We start from the raw sequence: 23,947 nt of genomic DNA on the forward strand, positions 1-23,947 counted from the left end.
TTACAATGAAATGATATAATTTGTTTATGAGCAAGTTGAGCAATAACAACGAAAAATATGTAGACAAGCGAGACAAGATGGATAGTCAGACAATAGGACAATATATAAATGCTTCACAATTCAAAATTCAGAAAAGAATCAATTTGAAAGCACATAAAAAGCAAAATCTCTTTGTGATGAAACTTCAATGATCAATAGAGCACATCGTGAATATTTGAAACAAAACTTGGGTAATCATTTATTAGGATGACCGTAGACACTTGAACCCACATACATTTGAACCCATGTGTATATCCGCAGGTTCAATCTATATGCTGGTGCTAAAACCCATGGGTTAGGGTTAGTATGGGTTCAAATATCTGTAAAACAAAAAAAAAATCCATAGGTGCAATAGTCTGCAGGTGCAGTTGTCGTGGGTTCAAATGTACGGGAACCAATCTTCAAATATTCAGAAAAAGTCGTCCGAAACTAGAGATTGCATGTTCCTATGTAATTTGGATTACTGCTTCAAGTCAATAAAAATAGATAATAAACTTTCAATGATGGCATTTTATGTCTTCAATTTCAAACTCAGTAGGTTCAAATATAATCACTTTTTCCAAAACCTCAATCAACTGTTTGATTTTAAATATCACGCCAAATTAAAATCTGGGAATTGCAGGTGAAACATATAATGAAATTAGAGCAAATCGAGTTCATAACAAAATCATAATGTATAATCTTTACAAGTAGTTGGTATGTAATAAATGGAATGAGAAATAAAATGCAGAATTTGCAAATTTTATATACTGCTGGAAAATATTCCCCAAAATTTATTTTATATCACAAAAGGTCACTGCGGCAAATGTATTAATAAAAAAATAGTCTTTACGTCAAAAGTAGACAAAAGCAATCGGAAAATATACAACAGATGTATTCGTAAAAGCGTATGGTTTTAAATGGTCTGTTTATGTGAAAGTGAATTTTCAAGAAAACGAATATTTGAAATCCTTTTTTTCTGGCAAAAACACAAGAAAACAAGATTTGTGTCAAGTAAGAGTAGAATTTAGTATACCACAAAGATTTGCCTCAAAAGATTTATATAAAATCCAAATTTTGGACAGATATAAACATATAATTTTACTGCATTGGTTTCGCAAGATACCAGAATTATTATACCCATACGATTCATTCAATCTCAAGTTCAATAAATATTTAATTAAGAACATTTATCTTCTAGTTAGCATAAGTGAACAAATAGTGCAATAGAGTATCAACTAAATATCAGATTGAATATACAATAAATATTTTTTGCTACAAATCCTCCATACTATAATGTATATTGATAAAAGAGCACTTGATTAGCTTCGAAGTTACAGAAATTCAACTCAATATTCAATGTTTGATAACTCTCATTGCAACTACACAAGATAGGCCAAATATGAATGATATATGAAGCTTTCTGCAATGTTAGATTATGCTTGACTATGTGTAAACAACCAAACTAAACTATATCATCATCTTCACCATCGACCAACAACGATATTTCATCCAGTTTTTGTTTTGATGAATCGATACTAGCCTTCGATGCAGAGCTTCCGTTTTTAAACCCAATGTTTCTCTTGCAACCTGTGATACTAACGCTTCCTCCATTCGCACTATGATATGATCCCCTGCCGTCTCCCCCACTCCCTATAGACATGGAATGCAACGATTCGATAACTTTGTTTTTGATTGAGATTCCAAAACTGGATCCAGCGGCGCTTGATTTGGTGCTGTATAAGTCTTTTCGTTTCCTTTGTGAAGGGGGAATACGTTCGTCGGCTCCAATTGTGACAACAATGTCATCTTCGTTCAAAATATTTTCGTTGTCCAAAAATACTGGATGACCATACTTGTCGGAAGAAGGTTTACGATACCTGTACAATGAGATTTAGTATATTAACAACATTACATTATTTTTCAATCTTTGCAGATAACTTAGAAAAGACTTCAATTTTGAAAAATTTTTAATTTCAGGTTGCTTGCCATAAATCAACCAAATACTGTAACGGTTTTCGGTACAGCTGGTATGGTACTAGATCAATTACGAATCCATCTTTACCCAAATACTTAGAAAAGGGCAAAATGAGCCAACACGCAGTGCAAAAGGTAAACTATTATCGAGATTAAGGTTAGAGAATTTGGGTGCAGGCCCATCTAGTTTTTGTTCCCCTGAAATGGTTGAGAGTATAAAATTCACATTAACTAATCCAAAAAGGCCTATGCTTTTAATCATACAAATAGCTTCATACTTGGTTGAGGAAAGAATGCGAGACATCGTATAACAAAAAAAGCATTCAAAAATCAAATGGAGATTTGGTAAAGTTCAAAAGCCCAAAGCGCTGACTGTCGAACAAAAAAAAATAATTTCTGAGACAATGAGCACTACTACAAAACTACAAGAAAAACAAATACTACCCGACATGAAAATATATTTTGGATTTGGCCGATGATGGGCCGCTGATAAAACAGGCCATTCAGGCAGTTTTATCAGAGGTCATGCACAGAAAAACATTTTCGAACTTTGTTCAAAAATAACTAAATGTTGTGACAATGAAAATGCATGCCGTAAAATAAAATGACAACACTACTATAGTATAAAACTAAAAGGTTCCCACCACCAAAAATTCACGTACTATCAAGCATGGGCACATCCAACTTACACTAGAAAAGTTTAATTTCATTAAAGATCTTGTCTATAAAGACGTAACTCAATTTCTATCTCCCTGGAAATCAAAAATAACTTTTACTTTTCACCCCTAATAAACTACATCTTTGTCAAAATAATCACCAATGATTACACTTTTGAAAAACACGATTCCACGAAGTGAACACTAGTCTTTGAATTACGTCAAGCTCTGATAAAACAGAGTCGCTCTCTATTCTTCGGCTGTTTGTATCTTGTAAAAGTTAAATATGCTCTTTTTATACTGCTGCAAAAAGGCTCTGCATAAGCAGCCATGCTAGTAACTTGAGGAATTACTAAAGATATTTGAAGGGTTAGTTTATGATATCAGAAAATATAAATCACTAATTTTAACAAAGGAATTTGGTAAATCATCATTATGGCAAATTTTGAAAACACAAGATATTATTAAATGTTTCAATTGCAAAAAATCCTGAAATAAAAAATTATTACAATATAAACACATATTGTCATGCAATCTTTAAATCCGAAAGGGTTTTCCAAGCAGAGGGTATTTATAATTTTATTGTTATGGTAGAGAAAATGTTAGTTTGTTATTGTGTGTAGTATTGCTGATATTTTCATTCGTCAAGCATTATTGTAATACATATTTATGGACGTATTATAAACTATTCAAACTGAACAAAAGTCAACAAATTTTTATGCATAGGAAGAATGAAGAGTTTCAAATATGCAAATATGAGTCCAGTCAATGACTCAAGCCTCCCCAACACTTATATTATTTCCTGTAACTTGAAATTAACTTACAATTTTAGGAATAGTGATGAAAGGACAACAGAGACAGAACTAGCTGCCATAGCAGCCGATCCCATCCACGGTTCTAACGTTGCGCCAAGTGGAAGAAAGACTCCTGCAGCTAGAGGAATTCCAATGAAATTGTACAAACAAGCAAACACAAAATTCATTCGAATTCTTCTGATCACGCATTGCGATAAATCGATTGCTGCAACCACATCCATCAAGTCATTCTGAAAACAAAAAAATGTAGCTCTGCAGATCAGTGTGAATTTGATTGTAACAGTTGCACCTTACTATTATAAGAATTAAATAGTTGCTGAAAACATATGTAAATGGCAAAATAATGAGGATACCACTTATAATACGGTACATCTAAACAACAATACAATTTGTAAATATTTGTGGTTAACATCCAAAACTTTGCTATTTCTACAATTATGACAAGACCATGTGGCATTATGTCACCAGTCGTGAATGGTGTTGAGTTTCAAAGTGATTGAATGATCGGATAACCAATTTTAGTGCAAGCCAGATATGCTACAGGAACAGTGTTCGTCATTTGTTTTTCACGTCTATAATATATTTGAGTATTACTCTCTTTAAGTCATATATCACTGTTCAATCTCAATGGCATAACAGTGAATAAATAATCATCAAATAAATGGACAGACCTTGATCAGAACTACATCAGCTGCCTCGACAGCCACATCTGTGCCAGTCCCGATTGCAATTCCAATATCAGCTTGTGCTAATGCTGGCGAATCATTAACTCCATCACCAACCATTGCTACTTTGTGCCCAGATCTTTGAATTTCCTCAATTTTTCCAACTTTGTGAGATGGGAGAACTTCAGCAAATACGTTATGAATTCCACACTGGAAAAATGGACAGTATTTAAGCTTGACCTCATTTGTGAAATGTAACAGAATTTAAATTTCTTTTGAAATGAGTGAGAATTGTACAATAAAATTAAGAAGTGTAGATCTAGAAGAAAAAAGTAATTCCAACGTCTTGCTGCACACTAGCGTAATTATATTTCTGTAACCGTTATTTTATATGACCAAGATGATAGTTGAATTAAGTTTGTCATTAATAAGTCTTACTAAGACGTTTGCGACGACACAAATGATTGATATAAATTACATAGGCATTGACTCATGGATATAAATGTGATGACTATGATGCATACGAGAGAACATTGTGACAATGCCATCATCAAAATATTAGCGAAAGATGATGAAAAAAGCTGAATAAGGATGAGTAATTGAGCACACATGAAAGTAAAAATTGTTAGTTACTTGTAACCGGTTAAACCTTCCTGAAATTTTCATAATAAATTATAATTTTTACATGAAACCGAACACAAGCGCCATACCTGAGCAGCAATAGCTCTGGCCGTCTTTTTATTGTCACCAGTCAATAATATAATGTCAATTCCCATTCTTTGTAAAGTATGAACAGCAAGTGCAGCTTCAGATTTGACAGTATCAGCAATAGCCAATGCACATATCAATTTGCCATCAATACAAACTAATATCGCAGTGTGTCCACTGGTTTCATGTTCTGGAAAAAAATCGCAGTTTGAATATCTCATTATCAGCCCATCATCCCATACAGGGATGAATGCCAAACAGGAATGATTCTTGTCTTTCCAAAATGAGTAGCTCCTCATATATCAGTAACTGCTTAGTGATTATACAGAGCTTTTTTCAGAGTAAAATCTTGGAAACAGCCTAAGAAAATACTAATGATATATGACTTAGAATGTATCAGACTTTTAATCTTCTGGAAACTTGCTGGAAATTTAACAGTCAGGCTTGATATGGTATCCATAATCCATACCAATAACACCTACTACAGAGTGTTATAAATGTAGAATAAATAATGTTAACTATTTAACTATAACTAATAGGACTTCAAAATCGTTTTATGTTAGTGTTTGTCCGTACAAAAGTTTATGACGTGGAAAACTACTGTTAAGAATACCTTTAAAATTTACTAATTTAACCTACCACTCATAACATTGTCAACATTTTTTGAAATCACAATTCCATTTCTTTTCATCCATTCTCTGTTACCAAGTAATACTTTTGTTTTCAATGATGACGAAGCAGTAGATAACACCATTTTTTCTGCGCTTGTGAATTCGAGAGATTCTGGAACCTGTGCATAATTTATATAGTTGATTGAAAGAATACAAGATATATCACCCCCAAATTATGTTTAAATAGAAAATGTTGGTACAAGTCAGTGGGAAAATTAGGCGCCTCTAAATAATTTCAATTACATCATGAAATATCGACCTATTTTCTAAAAAAATCTGCCCGCATTTAGGACTTCAAAAATAACGTTGAGAAGTGCGACTGTAGGTATTGCACATTCAGCCGTGATATGCTATGATCCTTAATAAGCACAAAAGGAAGTTTCACTTAGAAGATGGGAGAAGTAACTATGAAGACATTACTTTTATTTTTTGAAATTTAATTCGAGTTCTTTGGGACCCATATATTCGAGCATTGCTCTCTTGTTAGTTTCAGCTATTATATAGTTTTGTGTGACTCATTTTTCATGTTAAAACTACATACCACACCACCATATGAATTGATGCTGTTTTGTAAAACATTCTCAATATTCGATACAGTACATTGAATGCCACAACCAGGTACCGCTTTGAATTCGGTAGTGTTCGCCAACGCATCAACTTTCAGAATCTAAATGAAAATCATGGAAAAAGTTGAGTCGCTCCACAATAGACAATAATCTGAAAAGCTTTAGTGATTCTGAATTTTGATTAAGTACAATATACTTGACTTTTAAATGTAAAAGACAGGCCTTGTTCCTGGCTCAGCTCAGTCAAATTTTAATGAACATGAAGAGGACCTATGGATCATTTTGCTAAGTACTTGTTGTTGAGAAAAATCGCTTTTCTTTAACTAATGGACCAATCAATTTTAAATTTTTAGTACTTTAAGTCGCCAGAAGGCTTTTACTTTTTATTCAATTAACTTCTCTTATGGGACCCGATATTTTACCGAAAATTTGGCTGAATTTTTTTTATTTGAAGGGGAACACTTTTTTTCCATATTGCTTTTCCATCGATCTTTTCAGCAAACTTTGTGCTCTCGGGCCTCACTGTATTGGTACAGATAATCGACCTTCATGCCAATATGCTTAAACATTGATCTTTTTTTTATATATAAATTCACTGCCAGATACCAGAACAACAATGAAAATAGAGAGAAATGCTGCTGGGAATCTCATCATCCAAATGTACATGTTAATGTTAAATTCAGTAAGTTCGAATCTCATGCCCACCACCTCACCCAGTGTGTAATAAATTGGGTCGTCAGAAATTTGGAACTAGAAAGATTTATTCCAAAACCAGATATCAATGTACAGGACCCTGTTTAGAGGAAAAAGCATTTTATATAAAGAAACTTGAATATCAAATCTTACCTCTTTCGCATATCTGACAACTGCCTGTGCTAATGGATGTTCACTCGCTCCTTCTGCAGATCCTATCATAGCAAGCAAATATCTCAATGAGGGAGCTTGTGGGTTATCTGTATCGAATCTTTCAATACTTTGTACTTTTGGTTCTCCGTGTGTTATTGTACCAGTTTTGTCGAAAACAACCGTCTTTACCTAAGAAAAGGAGTGAAAACCAATGAAACTTGTAAACGGAGCTGTGAAGTAAGAGTTCAGCATTTTTTACCGGAGAAGGTGATGGAGTCGTATTTTCAAACTCCCCTGAGTCAAGAGTCAAATTCTTGAATCCTAATCAAAACTTTCTTCTAAGAATCAGAAAGGGTTAATTTCAGCAAGTGTTCTTAATACTCTATTATTGAAGGCTTATATATGGCAAAGTTTTCATTATCAAAATTTAATTTTCTTGGAGTTGGAGCCAAATTTTTAACAACCCAGAGTCAGGGACTGATTGTGCATCTTCTCAGACTCCACGCCACGCTTGTCACAGCCATACATACAAATTTCAAATACATTGAAAATAAAATAGAAACAAAGGGCCAACATCAAAATAAATTTACAAAATAATATTTTGAATTGTTAATTTGAACCCATGTGTATATTCGCGGGTTCAATCTATATGCGGGTGCTAAAACCCATGAGTTAGGGTTAGTAAGGGAGTTAGTATGGGTTCAAATATCCGCAAAACAAAAAAATTTCCATAGCTGCAATAGTATGCAGGTGCAATTGTCGGGGGTTCAAATGTGCGTGGGTTCAAATGTACGGTAACCATTTTAAATACCTTGTGAGCTACTTCTAATGGTTCTCCTCCTTTAATAAGAATTCCATTTTGTGCTCCGACACCTGTGCCAACCATGACTGCAGTAGGAGTAGCAAGGCCCAACGCACATGGACAAGCGATTGCCAATACTGTTATAGATGTTTGGAAAGCAAATCTAACGGCCATTTCAGTGTCAGAAAGATAGCTGAAGAAATAAATATGATTACCTTTTATTTTATTATTCATGGATGTAATTTTTTTTTTAAATTTATGGTTATTTTAGGTTAGATGCACTTGTTAAAAATCTCTGTTCAAATTCCATGCCCATCACTCGCTCTATCCATGGCATAATAAATCGAGTAGGCAATGCCAAACCAGAAAAGTTCTGGTCCTTCCAAAATAAGTAGCTATTTTTATATAGCAGTAGCTGCTTATACAAAGCTATGTTTGTAGAGTTAGGCTAGAAGAGGTCATTTGTCAAATACTCAAAAGTAAAATTTAAAGTTGTTTTAAATGTTTCCGCGATGTAACATGAGTTTCATTTTCATGATATTTCAAGAAAATTATTATATCGCGAATCACTATTTTATTATTGATAACTTGATTGCCCAGTATAACTATAAAAAACATTCAATTAAAACTGACAAAATTTTTAGAATTCTACAATAATAAAATACTTAGATCAAACGGAACCTAATTATAAATAATACCTAAAAAACAAAAACACAATTTCTTACTTGTGACTTGAAAAAATATCTTGAATAATCTCAATGTGAGTGAGTCCGAGAGACAACCAAACAATGAAAGTGAGTAATGAGATGATAATAACTCCAGGAACAAAGTATCCTGCAATTCTGTCCGCAATCTGAGAAAAGAAATTATTCGGAAATCAATAACACAGTAATGAGTTGTCATATTTTTCAAGTTCAGATGAATACCAGTATATCATGGTTCATGACATTCATACATCCCAAAAACATCGATGGCCATGGAGCCAAAGCCAAGAACAGGGATGAAAAAATAAAACATGAGTGCCAAAGCTTTCAAATCCGCTCCACAGCCCTCAGTAAGAGTAGACTTTTTGCAAACAATATAAATGCTACTATAACAGACCTGCTGAATAGGGGCTTTAGAAGTTTGTGCTTCTTCGACAAGTCTTACGATTTGAGACAATGCTGAATCAGAACCAACGTGTGTTGCTTTCATAAGTAAAGATCCATTTAGATTGATTGAACCTCCAATTACAGGAGAACCAGTCTTTTTGGTAACAGGCATTGATTCACCTGAATAAAAGGGAAAAGTTAGATTTTCAGAAATCAATGATCTAATCTAGTGTTTTCATACATATGTTTCAAGCAATATTTTATCATATTTTGAAACAGAAATTGATTTCAGAAAATAATTTTAAAATGTGTTTAAACTACGGGGTAAATTATCCCATTTGAGTACATCGAAAATTGTAAGCAAGCAGTAAAATTGTAAGCAAAAAAGGACATCCCCAATGTGGGTGTTGGCCGCGAAGAATATAGAAAAGTACTCTCTTGCACAGTTGATGTTTGTTATGTTTTCACCGTGGAGAGACTATAGCCCATTGCCTTTTTTCGTAGATCACTTACGTAATCTAAAATTTACATTAATTTTATTACTTAATTCATTTTTTTGGCAGTATAAATTGGATTTCAAGTTATTTTCAAATTTAATATAAAACTAAATTTTCCATTTTTAAGCAACAATTTTACTTGCCTGTAATTAAAGACTCGTCCACCATCGATGTTCCTTCCACAACTCTACCATCAACAGGTATTTTCGTTCCAGGTCGAACCCTCAAGAAATCTCCTCGATGTACAAGATTGACGTCAATGACCTCTTCTTCTAGAATCGTTGTCTGATCGTCAGCAAATTTAACCAAAGTAGCTTCGGTCGCTTGCAGTTGAATGAGTTTGGCTAGGGCTTCAGAAGTTTTACCCTGGAAAAAAATCGAATGCAAATTTTCTGAAATATACAAAAATCAACACCAAAATAGCGCCCGATGTATAAATATGTGAAGAAATGTACAAAATGGGTCGAATATTTGATTTGGTGTCGCTGCTCGATAACCAGCTTTGGTTCCCTGTGACTTCTCTTCCCCAGTAAAACTATGTAGCCCAATTTTCATTCGTTCCATATTTTCTGTGTTGTATTGTTTTTATTTACTGGTTGGAAAAAATAGACTTGACTTGCTAAAGGTCTATTTGGATATGCTATTTTGTCTAATCTGTTTTGCCATTCTCACGCTGATGCATATTGTTTACTACCAATGGTGTTCAATGTGCTACCATATTTTGCATCGTGTATGTTGTTTTGACATTTGACTGAGTGATAGTATTTGGTTGTATTAAGATCTTTTCTGACAATTAATCCCAAATAAAATTTATTATGTTATGCTCCATTCCTGAATATTTGATTTATGAGATACTTGTGTTGGTAATTGGAAAATAACCTGCTTATACTCCCAAACAAAGTCAAGGTTTATGAAATCTTTTATATGAAAGGACTAGTTAAGTTTAGGAGTTAAAAATCAACAAAAATACAATACCTTTGCAATATGTTCCAACCATCGTCCGAGTGATATAAACAAAAACAGCATGGGTGGAGTTTCGAAAAACGTCTTTGGTGTTGACTAAAAGGAAAGAACACATAGAAGGTAAATTTCCTAACATTTTGATAAAAATGGACAAAAAAATCTGTAATACTTACATGAGATGCTTGTATCATTGCAACAATAACGACAATGACAGAGTAGGCGTAAGCAATCACGGTTGTCATGACGATCAAAACATCCATATTAGCCGTCCTATGCTTTACAGCAGCCCATGCTTGTACATAGAAATATCTTCCTCCAAAAACCTGATTGTGAAAAAATTAATATAAATGGAGACAAAAATTCTTCTTGGTAACATACAGAAGTTAACGGAAATTTTTTGAAAAAAAAGCATCAAAGTTTTCGCCTATAGTAGTCAGATTTCACACTTAAATATAGAGTCGATGTAAATTTTTTGGAAAGGAAGCGCCAAACTTTTTGACTATAGTAGTTAGATTTCAGATTTACATATTATTTTCTCACTAATGGGCCATGAGTGTAATATTATGGAGCGTTACCAGTAAAAATTGATGCCCAAAAGAAATTAGAAAAATATAATATAAAATAATTATTAAGAAATTAAGGCTACAATTTATCGATTTTTGATGCCAGAAAATTTGAATTTTCTGTTCAAAGTCAGAGTTAATAATTTTCCTTAACTTAGTGGTTTGTCATTTAGCCCACACACGAGCAGCTCATTAAGTATGGCAAGAGTAGATAACTGTCAATAGAATTTTCAAGAACTCAAATAGATAACATCAGCTAGTTACAGTTGAAATATATAAATTTACATATGTACAATAATTCACATTATATACCTGTACAGGCGTACACAACAACCACATGATCAGGTTATGTAGACTGAGTCCTGGTACTAAAATCGTTGGATTGTTATGAGCTCCAGATGCCATGTAATAAATCATGAATCCCATAACTGGAACTCCGAATATTAGAGATAATAGGAAAGTTCTTCTCCATTGTTTAATTTCTTTTTTATGATCCAGTGAATCCATTTTGTTTTCTCTATTGCGGATGGATGCTCCAAACCCGATATCCTGAAATGAATATGATGACGCCTAATACTTTACCAAGCATGGCATGTAGATGGAGATCACTAACTCATGCTTGATGGTTCATAAAAGAGACAAAGAGATTTTAGTTTCCTATATTACTAAAAAACGTGAATGATATAAAATACTGGTGGGCAATTAATTTGAAGTTTGGCATTTGATAATACATCGAAAAAGATATAATCTAATGGAATGGCAGGTTGTTTTGGGCTGCGTTTGCATATTTATGAGAAATCAAGAAAACGTTTGACTTTATTGATTCACCTAATCCAAATTTGCCAGTAGTATTAAGGCTAGAAAACATGAATGGAAAACCTAAAATTGTTTTTAGCATAAAATTAATTTGTAGACACAATAGCCTAGTAGCAAGACTGAACTATGTTGCCGTCAGTTTAAAATTCTTTCTCAAAAAAGCAATTGAACATTTATACCTCCTAACAGACTTCCACATACAGTATGAAACAATACAAAAAGGTGGTTGCATTGGTGAAGAAGCCAAAAACAGGATTACTAGACACATTTCAAATCTCGAAATAAAATTAGTTTGCTCGAAATTTCCTACCTTTATATTTTCTAGAATATCCCGAATTCCGACGTCATTTGGATCATATTTGACAACACAGGTCGCAGTAGCAAGAGCAACAGAAGCATATTTGACTCCATCCATTGAATTCAAAGAACTCTCTATTTTATGAACACACGACGAACAAGTCATCCCAGAAACCTGTATAATAGTAGAAGATGAAGTATTAGATGCTATCAAGTATAATTTCATGGTAATCTAAATCAGACACATGCCCAGTTTTTTTAAGTAGAATTCCTAAAATTAGCTCAATGAAAAATATATTAAAAATTAAAGATTCAAAAATATTCAATATGGGATGATCTGTTTCATTCCTAGCCATTCTTGATCTGAAGTTTCTCTGAATTTAAGTTCAAAAGTACAGTAAATATTGAATGACACAACTAGCTTAAATATTGGGTATCAACAAACAGAGAAAGATTACAAAAGCAGGCAAACAAAGGGAGAACAGCCAACAAAGGTAAAAATCGACTTCAAAATGAATAGTAACAAATTGACAAAAAAGACTGAGTGGAAAACTTGACTTATTTTCTAAATCAATACCAATGCGACAAAAAAATTCTATCTATTTGAGTGGGTATTGATAGGCAGAGAGAAATTTGACTAATGCTATGATTGCTACAAGTTCATAAATGCTCAACAAATAAGATTCAAGTACTTTTGAAAACAGTAGCACCTTACTTATCGAACTAATAAAAAGCAGCTCGAATTATAGAATGTTCAACTCATATGTTGTTGTATGATTCAAGTACTTTTGAAAACAGTAGCACCTTACCTATCGAACAAATAAAAAGCAGCTCGAATTATAGAATGTTCAACTCATATGTTGTACAAGCATAAATTTGTGATATCCAAATTTCCATATAATACGATGGATGAATATTTAAAATACAAAAACTATTGTTTTTTTACTCTACTGCAGTAAAACATAAAATCAATCAATTCAGAAAATTTGAGCGTTGAACAATCCACTAAATTTATACAAGAAATTAGGCTACATCCAAATTTGTTCTGCATGAAAAAATTTCAAATTTAATGCAAAAATATACAGAAATATACAGAATTCAAAGTTGAAAACGAGTTCTGAACGGTAAATAAAACTGCTATACATACACAAATATTTTAAAATTGATAAAAATACAGAGATAAATACAGATGACAAATTCTCTCACATTAATTTCCACATGACCATCTCTATGTAGATCTTCTGCAATCACACCAGATGGAAAGCCAAGGTCAGTAACGAGGGATGCAATTTTTTCCGGTACAATAACATCTTCTAAATACTTCACTTCCGCTTTTCCAGACATCAATCCAACGAGAATGCTCACAACACCTTCCTCTCGACCTGGATTTGATTTTGATATTTAAAATGAGATGACAACTTGAATTTGATAAATTTGAATATCTTCATAGAGAGTAAATTTATTCTCTTTGAGGATTACCAAATTTACAAAAAAAAAAAACAGGAATTTTATAAATTTCGAAGGATAGATGTCCATATACCTCATCAAAATAGTTACCTCACCAATTCAGATATTCAACATTCATAATTAAAGATTTCATCTGATAGCACGATCAATTACCAGTATGCAAAATGAAAAACTACGGGATACTAAATATGTAACAGAGCATGCCTTATTGCATAATATTTAGAAAGCAAATCGGTTTGGCACTTGTAACAAATTCCTTAATCAAACTCATACATTTTGTGTACAAAGTATCAAAAAGTCAATCACTTCTATATCTTGGCTTAGAGATTTCAATATCTCAATGAATCCGGGGAGCAGTGTTAACTCTAAGGAAATTATGAGTGCGAAAGTGCTTCGCAGTTGAAAAAAAAAGTGCGAAAGTGCTTTTGCCGATTTTAGCAAGTTAGGTGCCCTAGTTTCTGCTTAAATTCTTTTCAAACAGCGTAGATACTCGAAAAAGCGTTTCTTCAATATTGCCAATTAAAGAGGTGCCTTTCTGTTAACCGAGTTTCGTTTAAACCAGTGGTTCCTAAACTTTTTTTGCTCGCGGCGCACTGAGCAAATAAAAAAAAATTTACGGCACACTTGTAAAAAATAAAGTTAGCTTTAAACAAATTTATTCGGCAAATGTTGATTCGATGTGTGTGCCTGTTTTGAGAAACAATTGAAACGAGGTTCCATCGCTCCCTTTTTTGCTTTTAATTTCAGTCAGAGCAAAAAACCCGTTTTCACAGAGCCATGGAGATGCAAATTGCCAGATTACTTCGATGAATTTAGCACAGTCCAAACTCGTACAAACTTGCTTTCCTGTTAGCCCAACTAGGCGCGCAAGTCAACATGGTGAAACATGGACATCTTGTTTGAATATACGTTATACCATAACAGTACAATTATAGCGTGACAATTACCCTTACTACAACGACAAGTCAAATGCAATGATGTTATCAGTCTAACAATGGATAATGCGCACTCAAGACTTCCCCGTTGCATGCATGCCTATGTGTAATATGAAAAGCGTATTTTCTAAAATTCCACAAAGCTCTGCGGCACTCCTGAGAATCTCTCACGGCACACTGGTGTGCCGCGGCACACAGTTTGAGAAACACTGGTTTAAACCCTTGTTTAAAACAAGCGAATTCATCGGTAACAAAGGACACCTGCTAAGCACACCTGTCGCAAACAAAACTTTGTGCAATCAAACCAACCGATGTCAGTTGCGAACCGTGATGTTATGAAATCACTGTATTATGAAATCGAACAAATATACTTTATATTCTACAGGAAGAGGTAGCCTATGCTCTTCTTATTACATAGCTGATAATATTAAAATATATTCGAATAATATTACAAACCTATATTTCTCTCTATATTATTGACGCACGATGCGCAAGTCATTCCTTTGATTCCAATGAAACATCTTTTTACTGTCGTACTTTCTCTTGCTGGCTCGAGTTCATCCATTTCAAATTCGATTTGTCTTTTATCACCATATTTTTTCATTTTAGATGTCACTGCTGCAGATTTTGCAGAGGAAGCATCATCAGCTTCTTTCATCGGCAAAACGGCAGGATACAAATTTTTTGCTGACTCATCATTTTGAGTTTTTTCTCCAGATTGTGTATATATGATGCCATTTGATGTAGTTGTTTTGAAACCCAAATTGGCTATTTTTCTGGCAACTATATCTTCTTGGAGAAGTTTTTTGTCAAAAACAACGACAGCATTTTTGTTTTCGAGTGAAACGTTAATCTGTTCAATACCATTCACATCTTTCATGTTGTCTTCAATTTTTCTCACACAAGATTTACAATGCATGCCTTTAATATCTATGAATACGGTAACTGAATCTGTGCTCAGATTTCCATTGGTAATCAGTAAACGATCCTGATGAGACGGCGATGAATCTTTGGGAGAGAATTGGATGAGAGACGAGTTTGCATCTTTATCCACAATGTTTGATTCATAGTTGAATTTTCTTGACACTTCGAAACCCATGTCTTCTATTGCATCTAGCATTTGATCTAATGTAATCAACTCTGGATTATATTCGATTATGCCCTTTTTCTCGTTGAGCAAAACCTTAAAATCAATAGATGAGATTTGTTGTCAAAGCAAATATAGTTCAGCTTAAAGCTAAGTAAACATGACAACGTGATATGATGCACCTAATCACAAAAATTCTCTTCAGATTTCCTAGTTCTAAAAATCAGTAATGGTTGTAAAAAAAATCAGACTATGTTATAGATAAAATGTATCTATGAATGAATCCAATAATGTCGAGCTAACCTCATAAAATATTAAAAAAATAGGTACAGGAGTCCTCGGGTTACGACGGTCGCCACTTACGATGTTTCGAGGTTACAAACGCGCACTCCATAACGTAAATGACGTGACCAATTGCGAACTATTACGATTATGAACGAATTATCACTAAGCTTCAGTCACATGGTACAGTACAATACTGTACGTCATTTTGGTTGTTTAAGCCGGTTTTTTCGTAACTTGTTCAATCGTTTTTTTTTTTACTTTTGCCCTTTGTTATGGACTCAAAGCAAAAAAAAGATGTTAAGATACTGTACTGCGTTTGCTTTTATTCACGTGATGTGGAATTGTTTTCTGTTTTTCTAATAAAGTTTTTATTTGCATTATTTGTACATTTTATTAGTGTAGAGTACCATACTTTAAAATACAGTATGATGTGTATAGACTAATTCATGCACTGTACCACTGTACAGTATAATGTTCCGACTTACACTGAAATTCGGGTTACACAGAGTCTCAGGAACGGAACTGCGTCGAAAGTCAAGGACTCTGTACTTTGTTTTTTTGCCAGACATTCATCCATTGCGCTCGTTTTAATAATAATAATGGGACCTCCTGAAGTTGTTTACCAGGTTAGGATTCAGGTTATGTGACATCTTGGTGCGCATACTTCAGGAGTACCTAATAATGAATTGGTATTGAACAACACATAGAGCATTGTTTTTTATTTAAATAATATGCTTTCAACTCCAAACAAAGATCGCAAACAAGTTGCTACAGCTTAATTTTAATTAAAACTAAAATTGAAACTTAATTTTACAACATATGCTAGCATCTTTGGAAATTACCTTAATCGAATGAACTCCTGTGTACGATCCCAGTTGTTGTTCTATTGTTTCAACACATGAATTGCAAGTCATTCCTTCAATGTTTACATGCACAGTCGTTGTACGTTTACGTGGACCAGATACACTGATTGTGGCTTCGAATCCCATATCATTTATAGCTTCAATGACTTCGTTTGCGTGATCTGACATCCCTGGGTTAAAACTGACTGTTCCTTGCTTATTTTGTAATGATACCTGAATGAATAGTTTAATCGAATAAATATTGTGATATATAACATCAGTGCTTGTATGATATTGATTATAGAATTTGTTACAATTGCCAAACCGATCTGCCTTCTAGATATTATGCAATAAGACATGCTCCGTTACATATTTAGTATACCATAATTCTTTTTTGTCATATAATAAAAAAAAGAGAATTTTTCATTTGCTGCAAACATAGGATGAAAAACAGGAAAAAAATTAACAAGCGGTAAAGGAAGGAGAAGAGGAAACAGCTGTCAATAAAAATTGCAATTGCAAAAGAAATGAGAATTAGGTAAATTCCGATAAAGTTAATCAGAAATGGGCATGGATTTTTGCTAATGTAACGCTTTTCCTGTGATGCTCATATACAAACATGCTGTACTAAAACTGTCAAATTCTTATAAATTACACAATCAATAATAACATTTTCGAATAGGAAAGGTTCGAAATTGGTTCATGTTCAGTAGAGAAATTAAAAATGAACTAGAAATCATTATAAAAAGTCAGTTTATTAATGCAGAATTATATATCCCGACTCTGCTTCTACATTAGTTTGAACAACATGTTTTTTCTATTCAGTCACATTGCCAGCTTATTAAAGAAAGCCCATTTCTGTTGACATATCAAATACTCAGAATGACAAATTTCCAGATGGAGATAGTTAAATTATGCCTAAACCAAATTATTAGTCTGAAAAACATTCAAATACATACACAATGATTTTTTTCTTTTTTCACCTAAATTTTTTAGTAAACCCATTATAACACTTCATAATTAAAATAGGGGTTACAAGGCTTGTAATTGAAAATAAATTTAACAAAAACTAAGAACAAAAACAAAAGCCAGTTGAAGAAATATTTGATATCGACATTCATTACAAATGATCACAAGATATTGATCGAAAGATGTAGCCTATATATAATACAGGCCTCAGGGTATAAAACTTATCATTACACTATTTCTTATTCCTTGCGTTGTCAGTCGTATCATGTGGTATTGGAAATGGCTCAAGGCCTTCACAGTTTGAAATTCTAATTTCTTGACAAAATACATTTGAAGGTTGAAACGAAAGAGATTAAGATTCATAAAAATGCAAAATAACGTCTTGAGTTGATTTTTCAAGAGTTCACATGATAATTTTTTCCCATAAAAGTAGCTGATGAAGCAAATACCTGTGTGCATGTACCATAATTATACAACAATATACAAAATTGGAGCATACTTTTTAGTGATATTTGCACAGATTATTACCCAAGCATACAGTAATACTTATTTAGTAAATACAGAGAAATGTGATACTTCATGCTCTATAGCATGTATGGAAAATGATAATACTTTATAATTTTAAATAACAAAATTTTTGGAATTGAAGGATGATTTTTTAATTAAAAAGATTTGATTTATTCAGTTTCACGTCAATATTCAAATTTATTAATCTTCCAATATCAACAAATATACATACCTCAATATTTTTCACATAAGGTAATTTCTGAATATTAGATTGTATATTATGTACACAAGCATCACATGTCATCCCTTCAATATCAATCACAATTTCACTGCTTGGGTTTCCAGATTCTGAAATATATAGATTGTCTTAGTTCACGGGTGTGCGACACTTTTTATTGTTGGGCCATATAACCAACTTTAGACATCTAGCTGGGCGACACAGAAAAAATTAGTTTTTTCCATGTACACAGTGAATTAAAAAATTAGCGACACTGCAGAAAAGGCGAGAGAGGAGAATGCGCTCACCCTTCCTGTAATAAAGTCACAGTGCAAAACAACGAGTGCTGACAAAGGCCACACTGAATGCTTTGTTGAGTCAGGTTGTGGCCCGCGGGCTGCTTGTTGCACACCCATGTCCTATTATATATATGCTATAAAATATTGCGTATTTATTAATTAAAATCTGGCAAAACTGAGCTTGTGAAACAGAGCTGTAAAACTGCCAAAATCAAATACCAAAGTAGCTGTAGTTGGTAACTGGAACCTGCTATACATTCAAGTTAACAATTGGTTCTCTATAAAGAAAAGTCTATAAAACTCTTACAAAATACCCTACAATTAAAAGTGGTTCAAAGCTTGTCAGACTGTATTATCACAGACTCATTGCAAATATATTAGGTGTAATATACCATACTAAAATACTACACCAATCAGAAATACAAAAAGCTTCCAAAATATTCAATTTTAATTTGCGTACCTCTCATCTTCGCTTCAAATCCCATATCGTTGATATTTTCAATAATTTCCTCAAGTTTCAGTTTGGACGAATCAAATTTTACAACTGCATTGTTACCTTCTAATGAAACCTGAAAATTGAGGTAAAATATTGGGTTATAAACCAAAGGGTTTTACCATCATAATCTGTTATCACCATTAACTATTTCATAAATCATTCACACCAAATAAAAAATAAATATCGAAATATAGGCCATATATAAATTGACCAACCATCACATGGTCAAGTTACTGCTGGTAGGCTTTCTCAAATACGACAAACTAATCGTAACAAAGTAAGCAATTTCTCTGAACATTACATAATATGTGAGATGACGCAGGTTTAATCTTAATTAGACACTGTCAGTCACAACAAGGGACAAGTTTTAAAACTTAACGTAACTATTTAGCATGAATATAAGTGTATATCAAAAGTCCTTGACACTAAATTAAGCAATTTTAATACTCCATAAACCTTTCTTTCAGCTAACTTTACCACTAATACCACTGATACTCTCCCTCCTCAACTAAGGTTTGCAATAGAAAAAAGTACCCAATTAAATTAGCTTCCTTTCATTGCCTTCCGTCATACAATAATTTGGCCTAGTCAACAAACAATATGTATGAATATCCTAGGCTACTAAGTGATATTAAACATGTATAAAGATAGTTGATATCACAGGTAAATTCATCTGAAACAAAGTTATCGTGAAAACTAGGAATAGTCAAAGAAATTCAATGAACTGTAACTGTGCTATTCATTTATCAAACAACTGAATATTAATAGACAAATCTAACTTTTTCATAAATTAGAGTGCTTTATTTATTCATATAACATATAATTTATAAATAGAAATATCACACTATTCAGACATGCTTTCAAATGCATAAATGTATTAGCTTGGGGAATTTTTAATGTTTAATTACTATAAATCCTGTGCATCATTACGAATTATTGACACGAGATATATCTACCTCAGTACCTCAATAGCCTATTCTGCTTATTATGCTTTCATAAATTCAGTTTCTATTTCTGTTGTCAATACTAGGCACTCTTATTAATGGAATGTTCAAGTTTGAAAGTGTTTTTGCTCAACTTACACTTTCACAACATTTTAAATAAACTGAAACAAAAAAAAATCAAAACTCAATGATCATACTTATAAATAGTATTATATCCTGAACATATTCTAAAAAAATAGAATTACTGTATGTAAAATTAATAAAAAAATGCAGCCAAGAAAGAACAATTTCAACAAACCAACCATTTAACAAGCAACTAAGTAGGAGACATTTATAGAATAGAATGGGCACTGCTGACAAGATTTGCCTATTTGTTTGGACAATATAATTCTGACTAGAGTAAATAGAGATAAATGGGCAAAGGCAGGAAATCAAGTTATAAAACAAATCAGGAAAAATTATGCATCTGTTACATGTTATATACCGGTAAAAATTATGGCACATCCTAGTTTGAAATACAGATAAATGATACTATTATAGTATGATTACGTTCGGGCAGAATTAATATTAATCCCATCCAATAATCGCCGGAATATTAATAATGGATTTCCTGCATAGTTTATGATTAAAAAAATACATTGGTTCTAGTTTTTAAAAAGCTCATTTCCTAATTTGTTTATGCCCTAGTAATCAGGTTTTATACCAATGCTCCCTTCTAGTGGGTATAAATAATAGATAATAACAACCATCTGTGAACTCAAATCCAATTGTTAGCGGTAATAACTACAATTTTTCCTCACATAGATAGCTAAACAATAGGAATAGATAAACAAAAGTATAACAAAAGTTTGAGAGAGTTTTCCATAAGGGTGTTTAATAAAAATTATAATCACTATGTTTACAAAAATTTGCCCTTCTATGGATTTTAGTATTATGATAAACATTTTATGTATGTTATTCACACATTATCTAGAAATAACCAATGGAATGTGCAAAGTTTTCAATATTACAAGTTCCCGTTAATATTTACTCAGGATTCATATAAATTCAAATGAGGAGCAAGAAAGCATGTTTAAAATTCCACTATTACTATTTTGCAATGTCACCACTCACCACAGAACAAGAAGTAAGAGAGAAAACAATTTTATTATTACATCATAGACAGTCATCCAGACTACGAATCAAGCATGTGATTTCATAAACCATGTTCTTGTTATAGTGAGATTAATATTATATTATAAAGACATACTATAAATAAATCAAGTTATCAGCAATGTTTTATTAGTTCAATGTGAACAATATTGTAAATAAATCATAATCAGAAGCTTTTTGTTGAAAACTCAGACTTTTCAAATTGTACAGATACTCCAGATACATTTTTGACATGTTTATAATGTCACATCTTTTTAGTATTTACCAAGACGATAACTTGGCTTAGAGTACTAATATATATATACATATATATATAGCCCACTTCACAAAGATAGACCAAATTTTTTATTTCCAATAAAAACCAACAATAAAAAATTGTTTAAAAGAAAATAGAAACGTAGTAGGCAATCTCAAAGGGGAATAATAGACACACAATAGTTGGGCAGGAAAAACTGCTGGAGCTCAATGGAATGGTGTTCTATTTAGGTGAGAAATAAACACTCTCAACCTTTTATCATATTTTAATTATTATACCACTCCAGGAGTTAGATTAGTGTTACACTTGTTTGTACATAGGTTATAATTTAGATATTGAGGCACAAAATGCACAATGTATTTTCTTCTAGGATGCCCTAACCAATTGGAATCTCAGCACAATACAATATGAACTAGCAACCCCAACACTACAATTTATAGGTATAAGTATTTTGATTTCCCCGGAAAAAACATACAAAAAACAATAAACACACAAAAGTTTGGCAAAGCCAGAAAAATTGGCAAAACGTTTAATAAAGTTTAAAACATGTAGAAATACATGTGCCAGTTTACCCATCTCACACACAAGCATGTATAAAGAAAAGATGAAAAATACGAACGTGTATCATTCGGACGTCTAACTCGTGTAATATAAACACACTGCAGGCATAGTGAGTAATATATTTTGACACTATAGTTAGTTGGAAATATACCCTACTGCCGTACATGATGTACTAGGTCAGTAAGGCACAGTACTCCGATTCTAAGATGTCCCGACATTTGGTTCAATAAAACAAAAACTCTATTTGACTCTGAAACGAGGGCATCTAGCAATAGTTTAAATCAATGGGGCGTGCATTGGCTGGCATGTGACCGAAATTGCATTTTTTGCTTAAAACTGACAATTGCTACGGTAAAAATATTTTTCCTTTAGTTAATGAGATTATTTTTTTTCCGGGGAATCCAATAGTGACGTTTTTAGATTGCGTTTTTAGATTTAGATTTGGTTTATTGTGCAGTGGCAGTTTGCTGATATAGAGACAGACTGTCGTGCACTCTCGCACTCTTATAAATATTTCTTTTTATGTGGCGGCTATTCTTGTAATCGGAAAACTGTGCCATACTGTAGGTGTACATGCTGACATGGTGCCAAGTCTGGGGGAAAACAGTATGTGAATGGCGAATGCTCAACCGCTCAAACAATAGTCCAGGACTTCGAATACCTCATCCAATAAGGATTGAACCTTCATAATAATGTAACAAGATACCTCAAAACATCTTTTTAAAATTATAGTTGACCGCAAATTTGCCCAGAAAAACAACCGATGAATGAAAGAATATAACCCAAAATATCACCTCCCTCAAACGGAGGGAGATAAAACTCTGGTAATGCTGTAATGGCACAATGGCAATGGTGAATATACATTCAGAGAAAGTCTGTACAGACTGACAGACAGAATTAAGTAGGCTGTCTGGCTATGGCAGTACCGATATGGTACTACTGTAAGCACAGGACCAGTCTAGTAAGACCGGTACCGGTACGGTACCGTACCGGTATGTTGACTACCGTATGCCCACATAGATCTGTAAATGATAAAAACAACAATAAAAATTTATGTAGTTGAACTTACCAGAATACTCTCAATCCCAGGCAGTTTTCCAATCGCATTCTGGATACTATCAGAACATGACGTGCATGTCATTCCATCAATATCAATAACCAATTGGAGAGATTCCATAACTACTGACTGACTGAACTAAAATTTGAACGACATACGCAAAACAGCTACTGAACTCTGAATATACACAACAACCATATCACAAAATCACAGCAGGGAGCATCGACCAACAACAAACAACATAGCGTATAGACAGGCGTCAGCCTGCATCAGATGACAAAGCAAAAAACGAAGCCACAAGATGCCGTACTGATATGTGATATCCAGAGTCAGACCAGCTACGAAGTAACCGAATATTCTAGAACATGCTTTTTTCAGGACGACCCCAAAGACACCTTTTAAGTGTCCAGTGCGACTCCAGGTCAATATATATATATTTTCATGAAACTTTAGAGCTACTTTCATTGGACGTTTGAGTTTGGTCATGGGGTGGTATTAAGTAAAATAAGATAAAACTAAACAGTGATGTCACAATAAGCACCTACATTTTCTATAGCCAGGATTGCCATATCGTGCTTATTTCTAAGACTCGTGCTTATTTTCTAGCCCGCGTCTTATAAAGTAACGATGTGCTCATTTGTGAGAAAAGTGCTTATTGCTTATCGATCTTTAGATCGGTAAGTATGTAGATAAGTATTCGTCTGTCTGTCTGTCTGTCTGTCTGTCTGTCTGTCTGTTTGTCTGTCTGTTAGATGCACGCGATATATCACGAAGGCGGGGTTGAATCTGCTCCAAATTTTGCATGTGCATTCATCATATCTCGGACCAGAAGCCTATTGATTTTGGATGATTAGGTCGTATAATTAGCGAGTTATTGATTAATTAGTGGTGGGACACGCGGTGTCACTATAGAGTCATGAAT

General features: G+C 33.2%; 1 protein-coding gene across 1 annotated transcript; it reads right to left on the reverse strand.

Annotated features, from left to right (window-relative positions):
- LOC120340347 (copper-transporting ATPase 2-like) lies at positions 1–23,351 on the reverse strand. Its single transcript, XM_039408585.2, has 21 exons — positions 23,038–23,351; positions 19,020–19,128; positions 18,276–18,391; positions 16,568–16,801; positions 14,810–15,536; positions 13,158–13,333; positions 11,965–12,126; positions 11,151–11,387; positions 10,449–10,598; positions 10,288–10,371; positions 9,456–9,678; positions 8,826–8,995; positions 8,450–8,577; positions 7,734–7,917; positions 6,923–7,111; positions 6,052–6,177; positions 5,479–5,629; positions 4,842–5,029; positions 4,138–4,341; positions 3,476–3,696; positions 1–1,898 (listed from the first exon to the last, which is right to left on the reverse strand). The coding sequence occupies exons 1-21, from the start codon at positions 23,143–23,145 to the stop codon at positions 1,484–1,486; spliced, it is 4,302 nt and encodes a 1,433-aa protein (XP_039264519.2). The 5' UTR covers positions 23,146–23,351; the 3' UTR covers positions 1–1,483.
- Positions 23,352–23,947: the final 596 nt, after the last annotated feature.

This window comes from Styela clava, chromosome 14 (genome assembly GCF_964204865.1).
Source record: "Styela clava chromosome 14, kaStyClav1.hap1.2, whole genome shotgun sequence".
In the NCBI taxonomy this organism is placed as follows: Eukaryota; Metazoa; Chordata; class Ascidiacea; order Stolidobranchia; family Styelidae; genus Styela; species Styela clava.